Source organism: Alosa sapidissima, chromosome 4, assembly GCF_018492685.1.
Source record: "Alosa sapidissima isolate fAloSap1 chromosome 4, fAloSap1.pri, whole genome shotgun sequence".
NCBI classification, from domain to species: domain Eukaryota; kingdom Metazoa; phylum Chordata; class Actinopteri; order Clupeiformes; family Clupeidae; genus Alosa; species Alosa sapidissima.
This window is the reverse complement of record NC_055960.1, coordinates 24,008,238-24,025,524: the sequence shown is the minus strand read 5'-3', so window position 1 is coordinate 24,025,524 and position 17,287 is coordinate 24,008,238. Positions and strand designations below refer to the sequence as shown.

Genomic DNA, 17,287 nt, shown 5'->3' with positions numbered 1-17,287 from the left:
TACAACTATTAATAAAACAAAGCTTTTTTTGCAGTGTAAAATGCCTGGCCATGAAAAATAAAACAATGAAATGAGTTTGCACAAAAATATCCAGCAGTTAAACAGCTTTTTCTTCTGTTCCTACAGTAGACTCCACTACCATGAAAGAAACAAGCCTAGTAATGTATAAACTAGGGTTGTCAATCGATTAATAAATGTAATCGAATTAATTACATACTCTGTGATTAATTAATCTAAATTAATCACATATATAATTTTTGCTGTGAAAGTATTTTAAATATTTTAAATTCAAATGAATCATTGAATAATCAGCATTAGTGACATTAAAGTTCAAAAACTCTTTTATTATTATTTTCACTGCTCAAATAATGGCCATAATAATCTATGATATGACCTAATATGCTGAGGAAATAAATTCAAAAGTGTTTCCGGAAGAAGTTTTTTTTTTTTTTCACATACAAGGCATTTCAAGCCACAAATATAACCTAGGGGACACAATGAAAATAAATTAACACTCCCCTCAATGTCAACACTATTTCATTGCATTGATGTTTTGCAGATTTTTATCAACACCATCAGGCCGTTTTTTTAAAGTAAATGTTCCATTTCCAGTTTCCGGTTGTGGGGCAGCCGTGGCCCACTGGTTAGCACTCCGGACCTGTAACTGGAGGGTTGCCGGTTCGAGCCCCGACTAGTTGGAACGGCTGAAGTGCCCTTGAGCAAGGCACCTAACTGCTCCCCGAGCACCGCTGTTGTAGCAGGCAGCTCACGGCGCCGGGATTAGTGTGTGCTTCACCTCACAGTGTTCATTGTGTGCTGAGTGTGTTTCACTAATTCACGGATTGGGATAAATGCAGAGACCAAATTTCCCTCACGGGATCAAAAGAGTATATATACTTATACAATCAATGATCTAGGCAGCACATTTTCTTCTCTCTCCTTCATTTTACAGTCTAATGGTTACTGGCTAGAACGGCTCGGGGTCAAAGGTCATACGGAATCGATTAATCTGCTCTATTTTTTTTAATCAGTTATTTTTTCTTAAATTAATTAATCGAAATTAATCAGTTATTTTGACACAGCCCTAGTATAAACCTTAAAATGGCCCACTAGACAACGGTAAGTATGTAAGGATGAAAACGATGAAACGTTTTCAGCAACCCTGAAAGCTGCAATCAAAACAAACCATGCCTACAAGAAATCATTCCATTTTGAGCAAGGGCTCTATATAAGGCTTCTCAGAGAGCCCATTTGAGCAACGGCACCACTGACACGCTTTAATCTAAGATACCTCTGTCTCTGATTGCCTCATCATCACCTGTGTTTGAGCTTGTGAAGCACATGAGCCTTGGGCGGTGGGAAGCCATGTTTATTGTGCGTCGAGGTGTGTGGGCGGATGCGTTTGTTTCTAGGTGTGTGTCCCTGTAGGTGAGTGTGTATGCATATTGTGTTAATGCAGATGCATGTGTTTATGTATGCATATGCATGCAATCTCTCTCTCTCTCTTTATGTGTACGTCAGGAGAATGAGCCATCAATCACTTATTCAAGCTCAAGGCACGGACGGCCCCTCCCCCTCAACTCAGCTAGATGTGTTTCCTGAGATCAACACACACAGACACAGACACACACACACACACACACACACACACACACACACACACACACACATCAGGGGACATGCTGCACAGGCAGATTATAGCGCCATTTCTTTCATCCTAAACACATCTGAGCAAAGATGCATGAATATGTAAAGCTTAGGCAGCTGCTTAACACCAATTACAAACATACCAACCCTGCAGCCAGCCAGACAGACACACACACACACACACACACATACAAGCAATGTTCTTTCCCATCCTTGCAAATAATTACAGCAAGCCACCAACATAGCCTTACACGCAGAGTTCCTTAACAAGCCGATGCGTAAGCCCACCCCACTTCACTCTCCCCTCCATCCACCCTCACCGCTCCACCATGAGAGCCCATCTGTCTCCAGCCCATCCCTGCAGGACTCGGGGCCCAGCGAGGTCTGCTGTGCTGATGGGGAGGAAAAAGCAGAAGGCCTGCTCCGGCGACTGGGAGATATCGATGAGTAACAAGGGAGGAACAGTGATTCACGGTGGATCGTGTGGTGCCCCGCGGGTACGGACTGACAGCAGAAGGGCCCCTCGTCACAGCATGCCTACCAGGCAGGTGCTGGTGGTTGGGGTGGTGGTGCTGGTGGCGGTGGTGGTGGTAGAGCTGGAGGTGGTGGTGGAGGTGGTGGTGGTGGTAGTGGTAGTGGGGGTGGTAGTGGTGGTGGTAGTTGTAGTGGAGGTAGTGGTGGAGGTGGTGGTGGTGGTAGAGGTGGTGGTGGTAGTGGAGGTAGTGGTGGAGGTGGTGGTGGTGGTAGAGGTGGTGGAGGTGGTGGTGGTGGTAGAGGTGGTGGTGGTAGTGGAGGTAGTGGTGGAGGTGGTGGTGGTGGTAGAGGTGGTGGAGGTGGTGGTGGTGGTGGTAGTGGGGGTGGTAGTGGTGGTGGTAGTTGTAGTGGAGGTAGTGGTGGAGGTGGTGGAGGTAGAGGTGGTGGTGGTGGAGGTGGTGGTGGTGGTGGGGGTGGTAGTGGTGGTGGTAGTTGTAGTGGAGGTAGTGGTGGAGGTGGTGGTGGTGGTGGAGGTGGTAGTGGTGGTGGTGGCGGTGGTGGTGGTAGTGGAGGTAGTGGTGGTGGTTGTCTTCATCTTGACTTGAGGGGGGTAGTGGAGCAGGCTGGAAGATGAGCCTGGGCTGGGTTTAGTAACAGATGTATGAGAGCGAAATGGTTTCTGGTCTCAGGACAGCCAATGGAGAGAGGAGGAGGAGAGAGAGAGAGAGAGAGAGTGGATGAAAGAGAGCGAGATTGAGAAAAAGGGATTGAGAGCTAAGGAACAAGAGAGAGGGAGATGAAGAGGGTAGGGGAGGCGGAGGAGCGGGATGTATGGATGAACTGAGATGGAGAGGAGAGGAGAGAGTGTGAGGGATGAAAAGAGAGGAGGCTGGAGAGAGAAAGAGGGAGAGATAAGAGGAGAGAAAGAGAGAGATCTAGGCTACTGTCTGAATGCAAAAGAGGAAGGCTGGAAAGCACTCTATGTTTAGCCAGACATTCCATTCCACGGCGCGTGTCGGCAGACTGAATAAGAGAAGAGAAGAGAGGAATGGAATGACAGACAGTCGAAAAGATGGAAAGAGAGAGAGAGAGAGAATAAAAGAGAGATGAGAGGAAAATGCGAGCGAAGAGAAGAAATGACTACAGAGACAAACGAAGAACGAGACAGAAGAAAGATCAAGTGTGAATGCGAGTGAGCGAACGACGGAGCGGGTGCAGGAGCACGGCAAAGGAGAAGGAGAGAGCGTGAAGCAGCGCTTCAGGGCTGAGTGCTTATATAAGAGCTTTACATACGCGCTCTCTAACACTGTGGCAGAGCTAGATCCCCTGCCCATGGTGATAGGTTTCATTTTAATGAGGTAGAAGCAGACCCGGAGCACTGCGGCCGAGCGAATTAAATCCTCCCGCAGCTCAATGGGGGTCACCGAGCGCGCGGTACAAGTCGTAAAGGCCCATAATTACAGAGCGGCACAGGTGCGCTGCCAAATAGGCCTGTTTAATTTCTACATCTGTCATAATGCCACGGCAACTTGGGCATGGCCATCCTCCGAGACCTGAGGGGAATGGAGGAAGCAGCCGAGACAGACAGACAGACAGACAGACAGACAGACAGACTTTTTTTTGTAGGTAAACATTTTTGTTCCTCTTCAGCATTGGCAAAACAAATTCATGCCATTCAAGTCATGCATATAAAGCTCACTTTAACTGAATTGAATTTAACTGACTTGAACAGAATTTAATCTAGTTGAACTGACTTGAATGGAATGGAATTGAATTGACTTGAATACCTATAAGCACTTCTGTGTGCAGTGGGTGGCCACATTTCACTGGAGAAACTGGAAAGCAAAAGGCTGTGCCATTAGATCAGGCTCCATGATCACTGTCGTCTCTCTCAGTTTATCCTTCCCTCTGACCTTTCTCACTCGCTCTCTCGCTGTGAAGGACTTTGTCAAGTGGGTGTAATTCTGACCTGAAATTTGAATGAATTTGGTTTGGCTGACAGGGCCAGTGAGAGGTCAGCGAGTGAGGCTGTCTGGGAGACCGTCTCTCTCGGTCAGGGTCACGGGCCCTGGAGGAAATGAGCACTGGGCTGCTTGTTTCAAGAGTCTCTGATTTCCTTTAATCCGCCGTGTGCGCTGATGTGTTAAATTGCGGTGGTGTGAGGAAATAACAGCCCGTCACACAGTATGACACACCCTTGCCATTACAGACACAATCGGGTCGTACCGTCTAGTAACAGCAATCTCCTTCTAACCTATCTCCAAATAAAGACACAGAGGGAGAGTGTGTGTGTGTGTGTGTGTGTGTGTGTGTGTGTGTGTGTGTGTTTGTCTGTGTGTGTGTGAGAGAGAGAGGGGGGGGTGAACTTCTTGAAAGGAGAGGGAGTGAGAGAAAGTGAGAAAAATCACTGAAGCTTCATCTAATGCCATTCTAATACCAGACAATTTCCCCTCTCGCTAAAGAACAATTTAGCCCCCCACTCTACCTAACTATCACATTAGTCATGAAGCATCACTTATGGCAACAAAGCCATGCCCCCAGTAAGCGCTTCCTCCACAGCACTCTGGGTCTGATGGCAGAGATAGGGAGAGCACTCACACTGCACAGAGGAAACTGTATTTATTTAATCTAGGCATATTTAATAGGGGCAATGCACATTGATACACAAAAAAGTAAATATGCCAAAAAGTTATTTCACATCTGTTGATCCTGAAGTCTCAAGAAAACTGCCCTTTGATGACAATGGTATGTATTGTGTGTGTGTGTGTGCGTGTCTGTTTGTGTGTGTGTGTGTGTGTGTGTGTGTGTGTGTGTGTGTGTGTGTGTGTGTGTATGTGTGTGTGTGTGTGTGTGTGTGTGTGTGTGTGTGTGTGTGTGTGTGTTAGTGACTGTATGCAGTGTCCCTTCATGACGTTTTGCAACAGCCGCCCCATAGGACAGACGGCGCGTATGAGTAAACCAGGATATAAAAATGAACAGTCACAGGGCGTCTGTGCAACCAGCCGGGACCGGCACGTGTGTGTGTGGGTGAGTGGGTGTGCTTGGTGTTTGTGCCTGGGTTTGTGTGGCCATGTATGGGTGTCCGAGTGTGAGTGTGTGTCCATGCACGTGTGCATGTTTGTAAGAGCACAGTGAGTGTGTGTGTGTGTGTGTGTGTGTGTGTGTGTGTGTGTGTGTGTGTGTGTTTGAGTGAGTATATATGTGGAAGAATATTTCTGTGGGACTGTGTGTGTGTGTGTGTGTGCGTGTGTGTGAGTGAGTGAGAGTGTGTGTCCATGCACGTGTGCATGTTTGTAAGAGCACAGTGAGTGTGTGTGTGCGTGTGTGTGAGTGAGTGAGAGTGTGAAAGAGTAAGACCATGTGAGTGGTAGCCTAATAACAGATTTGTGTTTGGGAACCCCCTGTTCTCTCCCTCCACCTGGCCACTCTATTAGCCCCACACTGAGCACTGAGGGAACCTGCTGATGAAGATGCAGCCCTGGCTCTGCCACCTGCCTGGGACTCTCCACTTCAGTGTTGTGGCCCCCCCTCCATCTCACACACACACACACACACACACACACACCCCTCCAGAGAACAGGTGGGAGCCATGCTATAAAATGGAGGTCTGTTGATGAGGGCTCTTAACTGGGGAATAATAATCCAGCTATAGCTGAAGGAATAACACACACACACACACACACACACACACACACACACACACAAACATACACACAAACATACACACACACACAGCCACATGCCAGTCTTCCATCTCATATGAGGCCAGAAGAGTCTTTTCATTTGGCCTCATTAGGGAAACACTCGCTCACAAGGGCCCTGGAAACAGTGTAATGGTGCAACTCACTGCACTTCACACAGTGGAAAGGTGAGAAAATGGATTGAATCTGGCTTATTACAGCTGCCACAAGCGCAGACTTCTCTTAATGGTCTGTTTCTCTCTCTCTCTCTCTCTCTCTCTCTATCTCTGTGTGTGTGTGTGTGTGTGTGTGTGTGTGTGTGTGTGTGAGAGAGAGAGAGAGCTTCAACATGGACAAAAAGGGCCCTTGAGTGATACTTGAGACTATAACAGATTAAAATCACATCCTCCTGCCGCATACTCCTCCATTCTGTGATTCTGAGATTCTTGCCACAAGCTAAGAGGAATGAATTCATATTGGGGCTTGAGAAGTGACACGTGTGTCACCTACAGTGGCTGAAGTTGTGCAAGTGGAGCAAATCAAATCACCACCAACAACAATAATGAAGCAGTCTCAGTGTTGAATGGTCTCTTTTATCAAATCTACGGCACAATCATGTGCAGTGCAAAGATTTAGCAGCAAGCCTCGGATGCTCATAATGCAACACACCTAAAAAACACCCTACGGACACATGGGCAATTATAGATCAGGTTTCATATTATGTTGCCGTAATCCCTCTCTCTCTCTCTCTCTCCTCTCTCTCTCTCTCTCTCTCTCTCTCTCTCTCTCTCTCTCTCCTCTCTCTCTCTCTCTCTCTCCTCTCTCTCTCTCTCTCTCTCCTCTCCTCCTCGCTCTCTCTCTCTCTCCTCTCTCTCTCTCCTCTCTCCTCCTCGTCTCTCTCTCTCTCTCTCTCCACACACATTCTCTCTCTTTCCCTGATGTCCAATGTGGGCTCTCTCTGACTAATAAGCAAGCTGTATGAAATCATTCTACCCCATTAAGGCAGCCTTGCTCCTTGCTCCAAGCAAAGCAGCCACACATCTTCAAACAACCGAGCAAACGGACAAACCAAGAAACAAACCAAAACAAAAGCCTCAAAAGTAGAAGTGCATAGATGTGTCCATTCCCATGTCCATTTGCCTTCCCTTTGCTTGATCAATCAGCGCCCACCCCCATTCAATTACCTGCCTTGCTGTCAATAGACCTTGATCCAAATCAATGCTGGACAATAGTGAGGATGAGTGGGTGCCAGAAATAGATGGCTATTCCATCCGGACGTCCCCTGCCCACCCAAGAGACAAGCAGCGAGAGAGGGAGAGGAGGAGAGGGAGAGAGGAGGAGGGGAGAGGGGTGAGGAGGGGTGGAGGACACTGAAGAGGAGGAGGAGGAGGGGTGTGGATGAGTGTTAAATTCACCCCATCAGCAAAAGGTTTACAGCCCAAGTTGAGCCATTATCAGCAGGAGAAGAGGGGAGAGCTGTGTGTGTGTGCGTGTGTGTGTGTGTGTGTGTGTGTGTGTGTGTGTGTGTGTGTGTGTGTGTGTGTGTGTGTGTGTGTGTATCTGTGTATATGTATGTGCTCATACAAGTTTATGAGAATGTGCGAGTCTTTGACACTTGAGCCACTATCTGTGCAACTATATCCATGTGCTGCATACTTTATGAATGTGTGTGTATGAGTGTATGAGTGTACGTGCATGCGTGTAAGAGAGAGACAGAGAGAGAGAGGAAGAGGAACAGAGATGTGTGTGTGCGCGTGCGTGCGTGTGTGTGTGTACGTGTGCATCACTTGATCTCTGACCGAGGTGTCCCTTGAGGAGTAGACTGATCCAGCGGATGACAGCAGAAAGGAAAACCACCACTTTCCACCCCCAGCCGGAACCTCAGAACAAACACACACACACACACACACACACACACACACACACACACACACACACACACACACAGTCAGCTGAGCGCAGGTGACAGGGCCACAGAGTGTTTTATGAGTCTATGTGAAAGACAGTGGGGGAGCAGAAGTAAGGAAGACTGCTACAGTATGCCGTAGTGAACATGGCCTCTGCATTGCTGCACTGGTGTTGTCAGTGGGAGATCAGTGGAAGCCAGTAAAACTCACCGTGACAGCAACATGGCTGTCTGATGGCAGATAGCCTGTGGACAACCTTGTGGAGGCTTGCATGCACAATTGCACATATACAAAACACACACACACATACAAACACACACACACCTAAAAAAATGATTTCAGATTTAAAAAATCTCCATACAGTGATTATTTGGAAGGGGTCAAAGGCTGAATGGAATGGCACTCTGTTTACCATGGAAACAACCAGACACTAATGACCATTACCAGGGAAATGTGTGCAAACATGGATGATACATCTAGAATGGCGAAGCCCATGAGAAAAGAGTCACAGCCGGAAATCTGGACAGAATATTTGACCGTGTCCAATTATAAAACTATCAATTATGAAGTAAGCGTGGTGGTGCTGCAAGCTCAGCTGTGTTGGACAGCAGTTTAGTGTGTGATTTTGGAGAACTGTTCTTCAGTGCTCTGCTGGTGTGACGCAGAGGGTCAGGCCCGGTGAGATGGAGGTAGGGGATCAATGTCACTGGCTCATAGCTCACAGAGAGGGGGTGAGGGGGTGAGAGAGAGAGAGAGAGAGAGAGAGTGTGAGTGAGAGAGAATGAAATGAGAGATCACATGGGAGTTGAAAGAGCAGGAGAGGGATTGAGAGAGAGAGAGAGAGCATGAGCAAGGGCAAGAAAAAAATGATGAACAGATTGTGAGACAACAATTTGGGAGAAAGAGAGATGTCATATTAGTCATTACAGGGGAGAAATTGGCCCGTGAGGAATGAGAGTTGGAGATTAAAAAAGGCATCGGTAAGATTGAGAGACCTCGTTTCTATGCAGGGCATTACCTCCGAGAGCCAATCAAAGTGATCAGCGAGAGAGCTGCCTGCCTCTATCTTCAGTAGAGGCAGAAACTACAGGAGGAGCTGCTGCTGGATGCTGGCTGGGTTTGCGAGTTATCAGGCAGTGCATTATGGAGAGATGGAGGGAGACAATTTGTGGGACTGCCGTACTTTTCCGTTTATTGCCCGTGTCTTAGACATCGATTTTACAAAATGTCTTCAGCTATGAGGGTAATACATGGGCAGGGCTATGTGAGTGCATTTCTCTTTTCCATTTTTCTTCCTGATGTATTGGGCACTGCGGTCAATGCACAGATGTGGTCAATGTGGTTAACGTGGTTGACGCACAACATTGCCAGTGTGGTTAACGTGGTTATTGCACAACATGTAGTTCATACACAATGTGGCTCATACACAGGGACTTCTATCTATCCTGGAGAGACAGAAGAAAGAGGGGGAGTGGAAGAGAAGAATGAGGGAGAGAAACAAGGAGAGAAGGACAGAATGGGCAAAAGGACTATGAGAGTGGCTGAGTGAGGAGAGGGGGATTGTGGAGGTAAAATAAAAAAGGATAAAGGGAAGGAGGCATGAAGCAGATGGAGAAAAGAGGAGATGAATAGAAGGAGAGTGAGAGCGGTATCTGTTTACACACACACACACACACACACACGCACACACAACTCAGGGATATCTGAGTTAGGGATATCTGGCTTTTGGGTGAAATTTTATGTTTCAGTACAGAAAGTACTGAAACATTGAACTGTTGGACATGCACATTCAAACGTTTAGAGAAGGTTCACCTGTAAAGGTTATAGTGGATTTTAGGTTCATCCTGAAATTTCACCCGAAAGCCAAATATCCCCGACTTTTTGTGAGTAGTGTATATTAGTAGATCGAGAGAGAGGTGAGTGACACAGATAGACAGAGAGACAGAGAGACAGATCTAGAGGGATGGATAGCATGTAGGTGTGTGTGTGAGAGAGAGAGAGAGAGAGATACGACTGTCCAGAGAGACAGATCTAGAGGGATGGATAGCATGTAGGTGAGAGAGAGAGAGAGAGAGAGAGAGAGAGAGAGAGAGAGAGAGAGAGAGAGAGAGGCTGTTCCTCTCCTAATCAGGATGAGCATCGCGCCACACTCCAGCATCATAAAGCAGATTAATGGGGAGTTGGGTGAAGTACTTCACTTAGATTTAATACGAGCACACAACTGATACACACAATACTGGGCCTCAGGCCTCAGCTGGATTACCCGCCATCTCTGTCAACTGAGGCTGAGGTACGGGGCAAAGCTTCGCCGCATCTAGCGGGATGCGTGTAAAAGCCACATTAAACTAAAATTGGTCCTTGAGGGAATTGCGAAGGCCCAACATTAAATTTAATGAATGTTGAAAATAAATAAATTATCAATGGCCAATTATTGCACTCTACATGGGTGGTAGATTCAGCTGTTGACGGACACGGGAGAAATTGGTGTGATTATTATTGGAAATGACCACGAAATGGGCACTTTGCTTCACAATGATGTATTGGGAGGGGGGGGGGGGTCTACTGCTGGGCTAAAAAATGCAAGGCTGTCTTCAAATTATTTTGACAGACAACAACAACAACTACCACTGCAAGTGGAAAGGTCTGCATCTCAGGCCAAATGAAAGCTCTGAAGTATGGGCTCATGAGAAGGCATTCAGGAGTGAGGTGTTTGAATGGCCGGCTGAGAAATTGCATTTCTTGTTCTCGCTCCTGAGGGCTTTCGAACTGTTCGAGATATTACCCTTTTCTGCTGAAGCAACTAAATGACTTTCACATGCCGAGGTGCCCTCCTAGGTTAGGACACCGCAGCCCACAGTAGGACAGGATCTCTGTTAATGGAGAGAAACGCCACAATCCCTGAAATGTACTCACAGTTTTCTATGGTAGAAATGCAATAATTATATTACAGCTCATGTATATGAATTTGACATATGCCATATTGACATATGCCAATTGATGTCAATTCGTATTACAAATCAAAAAGCCATTCAGATTCAGTGTATGATTAAACTGACAATGAACATTTTGAAGGACTGCTAATATAAAAAAAACCTCTGATTTCTATTTTTAAAAAAAAAATCTAAATAGCAGGAATGTGTTCAGAGACTAATTTGATATGCAACCAAATATTAAGAGTAAAGACAAGCTCTGGCGACTCTACAAAATCTGTACGGCATCCAATTCAGTTAGGAGCACAGTGTGTTACAAAAGGGCCAATTCTGCAAGCTCACAGGGGACCAGCAAGTACACGCTCGGGCAGTCCGCGACTACAACAACACAGTGTTATTGTCCAGGCCAGTCACTTTCTGCTCCCGGCATCGCCTGCCAAGGTTGTCTCTCAAGAGGACTGTCGTTAGCCGCCCATGCAGGCTGTTTTCAGCAACGTCCATGTTGCTCACGCTCCCTCCACCGCCACAATACAACTCCTCTTCCACCACCCAGCCACCCGGCCTAGCTCCAAAGGGAAGTTAATTAACTGCCCGAGTGCAGCGCCTCGCGCCCGGTGACAGAATGGCCGCTGCGGCCACGTTCTATTAAGGCTGCCTCAACAGTGATAAATTAGCGAGCTGCTTTGCCTCTACTCATGCCCCGCCTCTCGTGTCATTGCCATCGCACCGGCTCGTGAGTTTGCCATTTGCACGAGGCTTCGTTTGTCGAACCGAGGCTACTCTGTCATCCATCATAGCGTGACATTGCACCTACTCCAACAGAGAGAGGAAGAGAAAGAGGGAGAGAGGGATAGAGGTGTTCAGATCCAGACAAGATGGTTCAGTTCATTGAAAATAACCTGGTCAAATAGAACAACTCATTAGAGGAAATCGAAAAAAAGACAGGTTCAATTAACATTTTCAGAAGAGATCGAAAAAAGGCTCAATTAACATTTATGGAGCGGCAGTAAAAAAAAAACAAAAGTTGGATCATTTCAGATTAAGTGTGATGAAGAACAATCATTTGTCACTCTGAACTCCATTCATCTTCTGCCAAACATGAATAGTCTGTTTCTAATACTTAAACAGGAAGAGCTTTGCCAACTAAACAGTTACCCAAAGCATTGGAGGACAGAGTAAGGCAATGTTGGCATAAATGTAGCCCAAGTCTGGCTCAGTTCTGGCCCACATCTGTATGGATCGAATGTCCAGGTGGATCAGCTGCTATCCACCTATGTTCTTTCTGAACTGCCAAAACTGTGTGTCCAAAGGCTGAATAGAATAGAATTAGGAACTGTAGTTGTGACACTATTGTCGCTATGTTCCATGGGGGACAATTTAACCAATGAAGATTCAATTATCCAGTGAGGATGCTGATGATGCACTTTGTACAATACAGTACAGTACAGTACAGTTGTACAGCTCCTTTTGATTTCAGACACAAGTTGGGGCACTTCCCAGTGTCCATAATAAGACTCGTGAATGTCTTCAACAAAGCTCTGCACATAGGAGACTGGAGAATGGGACACTGCTCCAGTTCTATGGCACAGGGCAGTTTGGGAAATCCTGCTGGGGATGACGAGTTAAGGGGATAAAAAATAGCCCCTGGAGACAGCCAGGCGGCCCAGGCGGCCAGTGCCCTTGACCGTCGCTGGGGTGGATGGATACACACTTGACAGGTGCTCCGCCTCTGCGCCCAGACCTTGACAGCGAGGCCCGAAGGCCACGCTGGGCCATCGTCGCTCTCTTAAGATCAGGAGTGTGAGTGATGACCAGGGGGGTCAGGCTCGCTTATGGGCTTACGGACACCACACTTGTCAAACTGCTGTTCTCCCATTATGGCTTTTCTCTGAGTGGTGTGGTACCTCTTTGTGATGTCCATTTTGACATTATGCAGACAGACATACCCACACATCTCTGTGCATGACCAAAAAAAGACTAAGCAAAGATCAAAGAGGAGTGACGTGTGAAATGTAAATGCTCCTTTATTTTCCAGCTTCAAAACAAAAAAACACACAGCTCTTAAATAATGGATAACACTACTCTAGTCCCAGCATCTTGCCGTCACTACCTGAGACAACAAGCTGTGATACAAAGCATCCCACTGAAATTAGCTGAAGGCAAATGTTACCATTTGTTATGCTTCAGCTCCATGTTACAGCCAGTGTTTTGCTCAGCGTCTGTTGTGGTGGGTCATGACATTTCCAGCGAGCCCTCAGACAGACAGAATGCTAAATGCATTTTCACAACACAAGTGCAACCAGGCGAGTCCATTTGGAGTACACACCATGGAGGAGGAGTACATTTGCATTAGCATTTTAACATGTGACATAGATGAAGTATTATAGCTTGGCGTTTTTTTTTTTTTTGCTGAGGTATTCAAACGCAAAGAGTGCCGCAACGTGCACATGCATAAATACAGAGGCCTTCCTCAACTCCGCTCCTGGCATTAGTGAGCAGAGACATTATTTAGATAGATTGCCGAGGCGGAGTTCCAGTGCTCGGCGCGTGGTCAGGAGCGTTTTGCTGCGATGAAATAACCTGACATTTCAGTGGTGGGGGGGGGGGGGGGGGGGGCAATCTAACAGGGTTTTAATTTCGAGAAAAGCAAAACAACACAAAACAAAAAAACAATCTGTGGCTTGGTATTGAAACATGACTGGAACTGACAAATCCATGTAATGAAATGTTAGGCTATAAAAGACTAGATTCATTTCAGAGTTTTTTTTTTTTCCCGTGCTTGCAGCAGCAGTTCCAATCCATTTAAATAAAAAAGGAGTGAGCAAACCACCAGGGTAGTTTTGCTCTTCTTGACGATTTGCGGGATCTTTTGCAGAATAGAAACATGAGCCTCTGACAAGTTCAATGGTGTAGAACTGAGATGGGGTGGAAAGATTTATCCGTTAAGCTACCCACATCAAAAGCACTCGCAGATGAAGAGCACACACCCACTCCAGTCGACTGGAGAGGGACTACCTCCCCAGGTGCAGTTGGCGAACGTGGATGGTCTCTCATCCATCTGTGACTACAAAACAGCACTAATAGAAACTCAAGTCATGAATCGAGACAATGCAGAGCACCGCACAATTCCACCTGAGAGGCCACAGAACCAGAAGGATGTTTTTTTGTTATTGCTGTTCTGGTTGTTGTTCAAGTTTCTGCTCCCTGGATTACATCAGAAGTGGAATGTCGTTGACAGTGAGAGAATGTTCAATTTACCTGGTACAGAAAAGTACCAAGCGAAAGGAACGCTGCCTGCCACAAGGCAGACTACAGCCAAAAACAATCTCTCGTCATAAACAAAAACAAGCCCCATCACATCCGTGTGGCTGCATTTATGTGGCTCGGCAAACCCTGAAAACAATATTAGGTTGAAATGCAGCCTAGGGATGATTTTATCACAAGAGTTCTCTTTCGCTTAACGATTATTGTCCGATAAACCCAGATTTGCAACGCTGAAACCCTGGCCGTAATACAGCAAAATAGCATAAACATAAGGCAGTAGTTCTCGAATAGCACAGAAAGCAGTCGAAAGTGCACACCAGCCATGATGACATGACTGCAATTACGAGATGAATGCTATTAGATACATCATACCGGGTAGTTGGTATGTTTAATTGAGCCTATAACTATTTCGCAGGTTTAGGGTAGTTTATTATTTCTTAAGCAATCCTGACTGCACTGCATTCCCTGCTCTGTTGCAAGGAGCTGATGAAGTTGGTTTCAGACCTCTAGGGGGTGTGATGGTTCAATGCCTATCTGGGCGACAGGTGACAGATGGCACCGGTGCCATCAGCCCAACATCAATTTACTGTTCCCCGGCAGATACTGATCAATTGTACACACCTTACCAATTATGAGGGCTTACGGGGTCTGATGCACACCACCAACATCAGCAGAGCAATCAAACAGTGATTACACATTTTAAAGTTATGCTAGAATACTTTATACCAGGCTAACAGCCAGCACTACCACTATGCTCAAAAAGTGCAGTGCTCTCAGACTTAGAAGAGTGATCTCTCAGTCGGGGGCCAAAGCTCAAATATCAATACGGCAAAGAGGATTCACTACAGTAAATCTAAGCCCTCAATAAGCAGTTTACGTATATAAGTGCACTTAATGGCACAGTACTTCTTATATACTCATACTTACGTGGTAGGGTATGGCTTTTGGAAAAGTACAGGCAAGAGTGCTGGATTTAGTGCAAGCTCATACAGACGAGCTAATGCTCACCATGTGGTCTGTCTTCACTAATTTGACTACCCAGTGTGATTAATTATCCTACCAGCCTGTTTCAGATCTGCATGCAATAGCATATCCCACTGTCTTCTTAACCTGATAATCTCACTGTCTTCTGACTGTCAGGCATGACGAGGATTAGCATCAACAAACCCTTACGCTACTGATTGGGCTTAAGGTCACGAGGAGGTAGGCGGTGTTTCGTTTGTTCATGTTGAGTCAGGTTTGCGACATCTGTGCTGCAGGTTAATAGTAGGCGCCAACTCAAAACAACGGGGATAATCAGGGTTTAAGTGCACGGCTTTCCGCTCCTATCATCTCGGAGGCTAATTAAAACAAACGATCAAGGCAAACATCGGAGCTCGTTAGCAGGGAGAGGCATCCCGCTCACGCCCCGGCACCTGGGGAGCTCACACGGAAACCGTACGGATGGGGCCGGCGCTCTTGAGGCGATGGGCCGAGCTGAAGACAACGGCAAGCAGCATGGAATGTGTAGGCAGAAAAGAAAGGAAGAAAGAAAGAAAAATGAAAAAAAATAAAATAATAATAATCGGAGGCCTTTGAAATTCCCACTGAGCTTTTGAAGCGCCGCGTCCCGCGGCTCGGCATTCCGAGAGGTTTTCATCTCCATCCGGTCTCTCCTCATTTGCCGAAAGTCGGAGACCTCCGCCGTGGCGGCCGTAACCAAGTACAGCACGAGGGGTCAGAGAGGCGACGTGTATGTGAGCAAAATCTCTAATGTGGCGCAGCAAAGAGACACCATTATCGTTCCCACTCGGCAGGGTGGACGGAGGCTAACGGCTGACCTACACCAGAGCTACGCGGTAAGAGAGTTGACGTGAGAGCCCGGCCTGCCCTTCATCTGTGCCCAGCATGGTCAGCCTGTCTGGTGGAAATACCAAACTCAAATCCTAAATTGGATGTCTAACTGACTGAGAAGTGCACAAATTATTTAAACCACCTACCAGCTACATGGGAGGACAAAGTCCTTGCAAAAATTCTACAACGTAAATGTTGAAGGCTACTTAGTTTCTTTCCCCCCTTGGAAATGTCCTTGGCACCACACATCTTTGTGAAGCTAAAAGTAAATAAAGATCCAACAACAAAAAAGACCAAATCCCACATCACATTCTCTTCAGTGGTAGTTAAGTTCCCAGAGAGGGAACGTTTGTTTGGTGGGTTTCTGTAACTCACACCCCAGTCCCTCCTGGATACTCTTGGCCTTTGGACTTTTGACAGATGCATTACTCTGGGGAGAGAGTAAGCTCAAGATGGGGAGGGGGGGGGGGGGTGCAGACAGAGGAAGAAAGAGAGAGGAGGAGAGAGAAAGAGAGAGAGAGCAGCTTCTTGTGTGAGGTGGGACAAGGGTGTATAGTCTGTGGTGGTGGCGGCGGCCTGTCCCGCTCCTTCACGGCTGGGGAGCTCCGAGCCTCCTTTTCCTCATTTTCTATCTGAGTGAGCCCGGAGGTGCAGCAGGGGCCCCCTGCCAATCTCCCCCCAGCGGGGTCAGCACTCGTCGGGCCGGCCCGAAATGAGATCCTCCTCCACCGCTGAGCCCTGCCGCTTAGCCCAGAAATATCACACACACGCACACGCACACGCACACGCACACGCACACGCGCGCGCACACACACACACACACGCACGCACACATACTCTGCATACTGCACGCTACAAACTGGCACAGCCACAGTCACAGCATTAAACACACGATACACCCTCACACACACACACACACACATACACCCTCCAATCCCAAACACACATCACAGACACTGCTTCAATACACCCACAGAGCCAAGTAAGAGCACTAATTGATTAGTCCATATTCCACACCTGGAAGGGAAATGGACATGGCAGAGTGGTCACACACAGATACAGTGCGAGGTCTGGACATGCACAAGAGCAGTGCGAGAGCGAGAGAGAGGAGAGCGGTGAGAAATACGGTAGGAAAACCCTGGTGATTTACCCAAACGATGCCGACTTCCATTTGCGACTGGGGTAACTTCTTCTGCACGGCCGGGGCATAAAGTGGACAGGGCTAGCCGTGACGTCGATGGGCAAAGACGCGTGCCGTCTTCAGGGAGGGAAAAAGAAAAACAACAAAAAGAGAGAGACACAGAGAGACAGATATTCAGTGGACACATCCTCCTTCTTCACATCAGCATGGCAACGGTTTCATCAAGCCGTATCGTTGAGGAATATAATCTTGTGGCATGTGATGGACACAGTGGACAGTATGGCAAATTGAGGTCTGGCCATTCGCAAGAGTGGAGAGAGGAAAAAAATGCATATAATGCATATGATGAGAACAAGGCATTCTGAGAGAGCCAGGCATTCTGAGGAGCGTGTATGATGGTGTTCCACTCCA

General features: G+C 47.0%; 1 protein-coding gene across 3 annotated transcripts in view; it reads right to left on the bottom strand.

Moving 5' to 3' along the window:
* iqsec1b (IQ motif and Sec7 domain ArfGEF 1b) overlaps positions 1-17,287 on the bottom strand; it is a 179,633-nt gene that overhangs the window by 108,401 nt on the left and 53,945 nt on the right. The window contains exon 3 of one of the 3 annotated variants that reach the window (XM_042089800.1): positions 16,886-16,993. The exons of 1 other annotated variant lie outside the window; for it this stretch is intronic. In XM_042089800.1, the coding sequence (XP_041945734.1) occupies positions 16,886-16,993 (108 nt within the window). Of the gene's footprint in view, positions 1-7,600; positions 7,682-16,885; positions 16,994-17,287 lie in introns of all 3 variants that reach the window. One more of the 3 variants, XM_042089801.1, reaches the window with a different exon arrangement.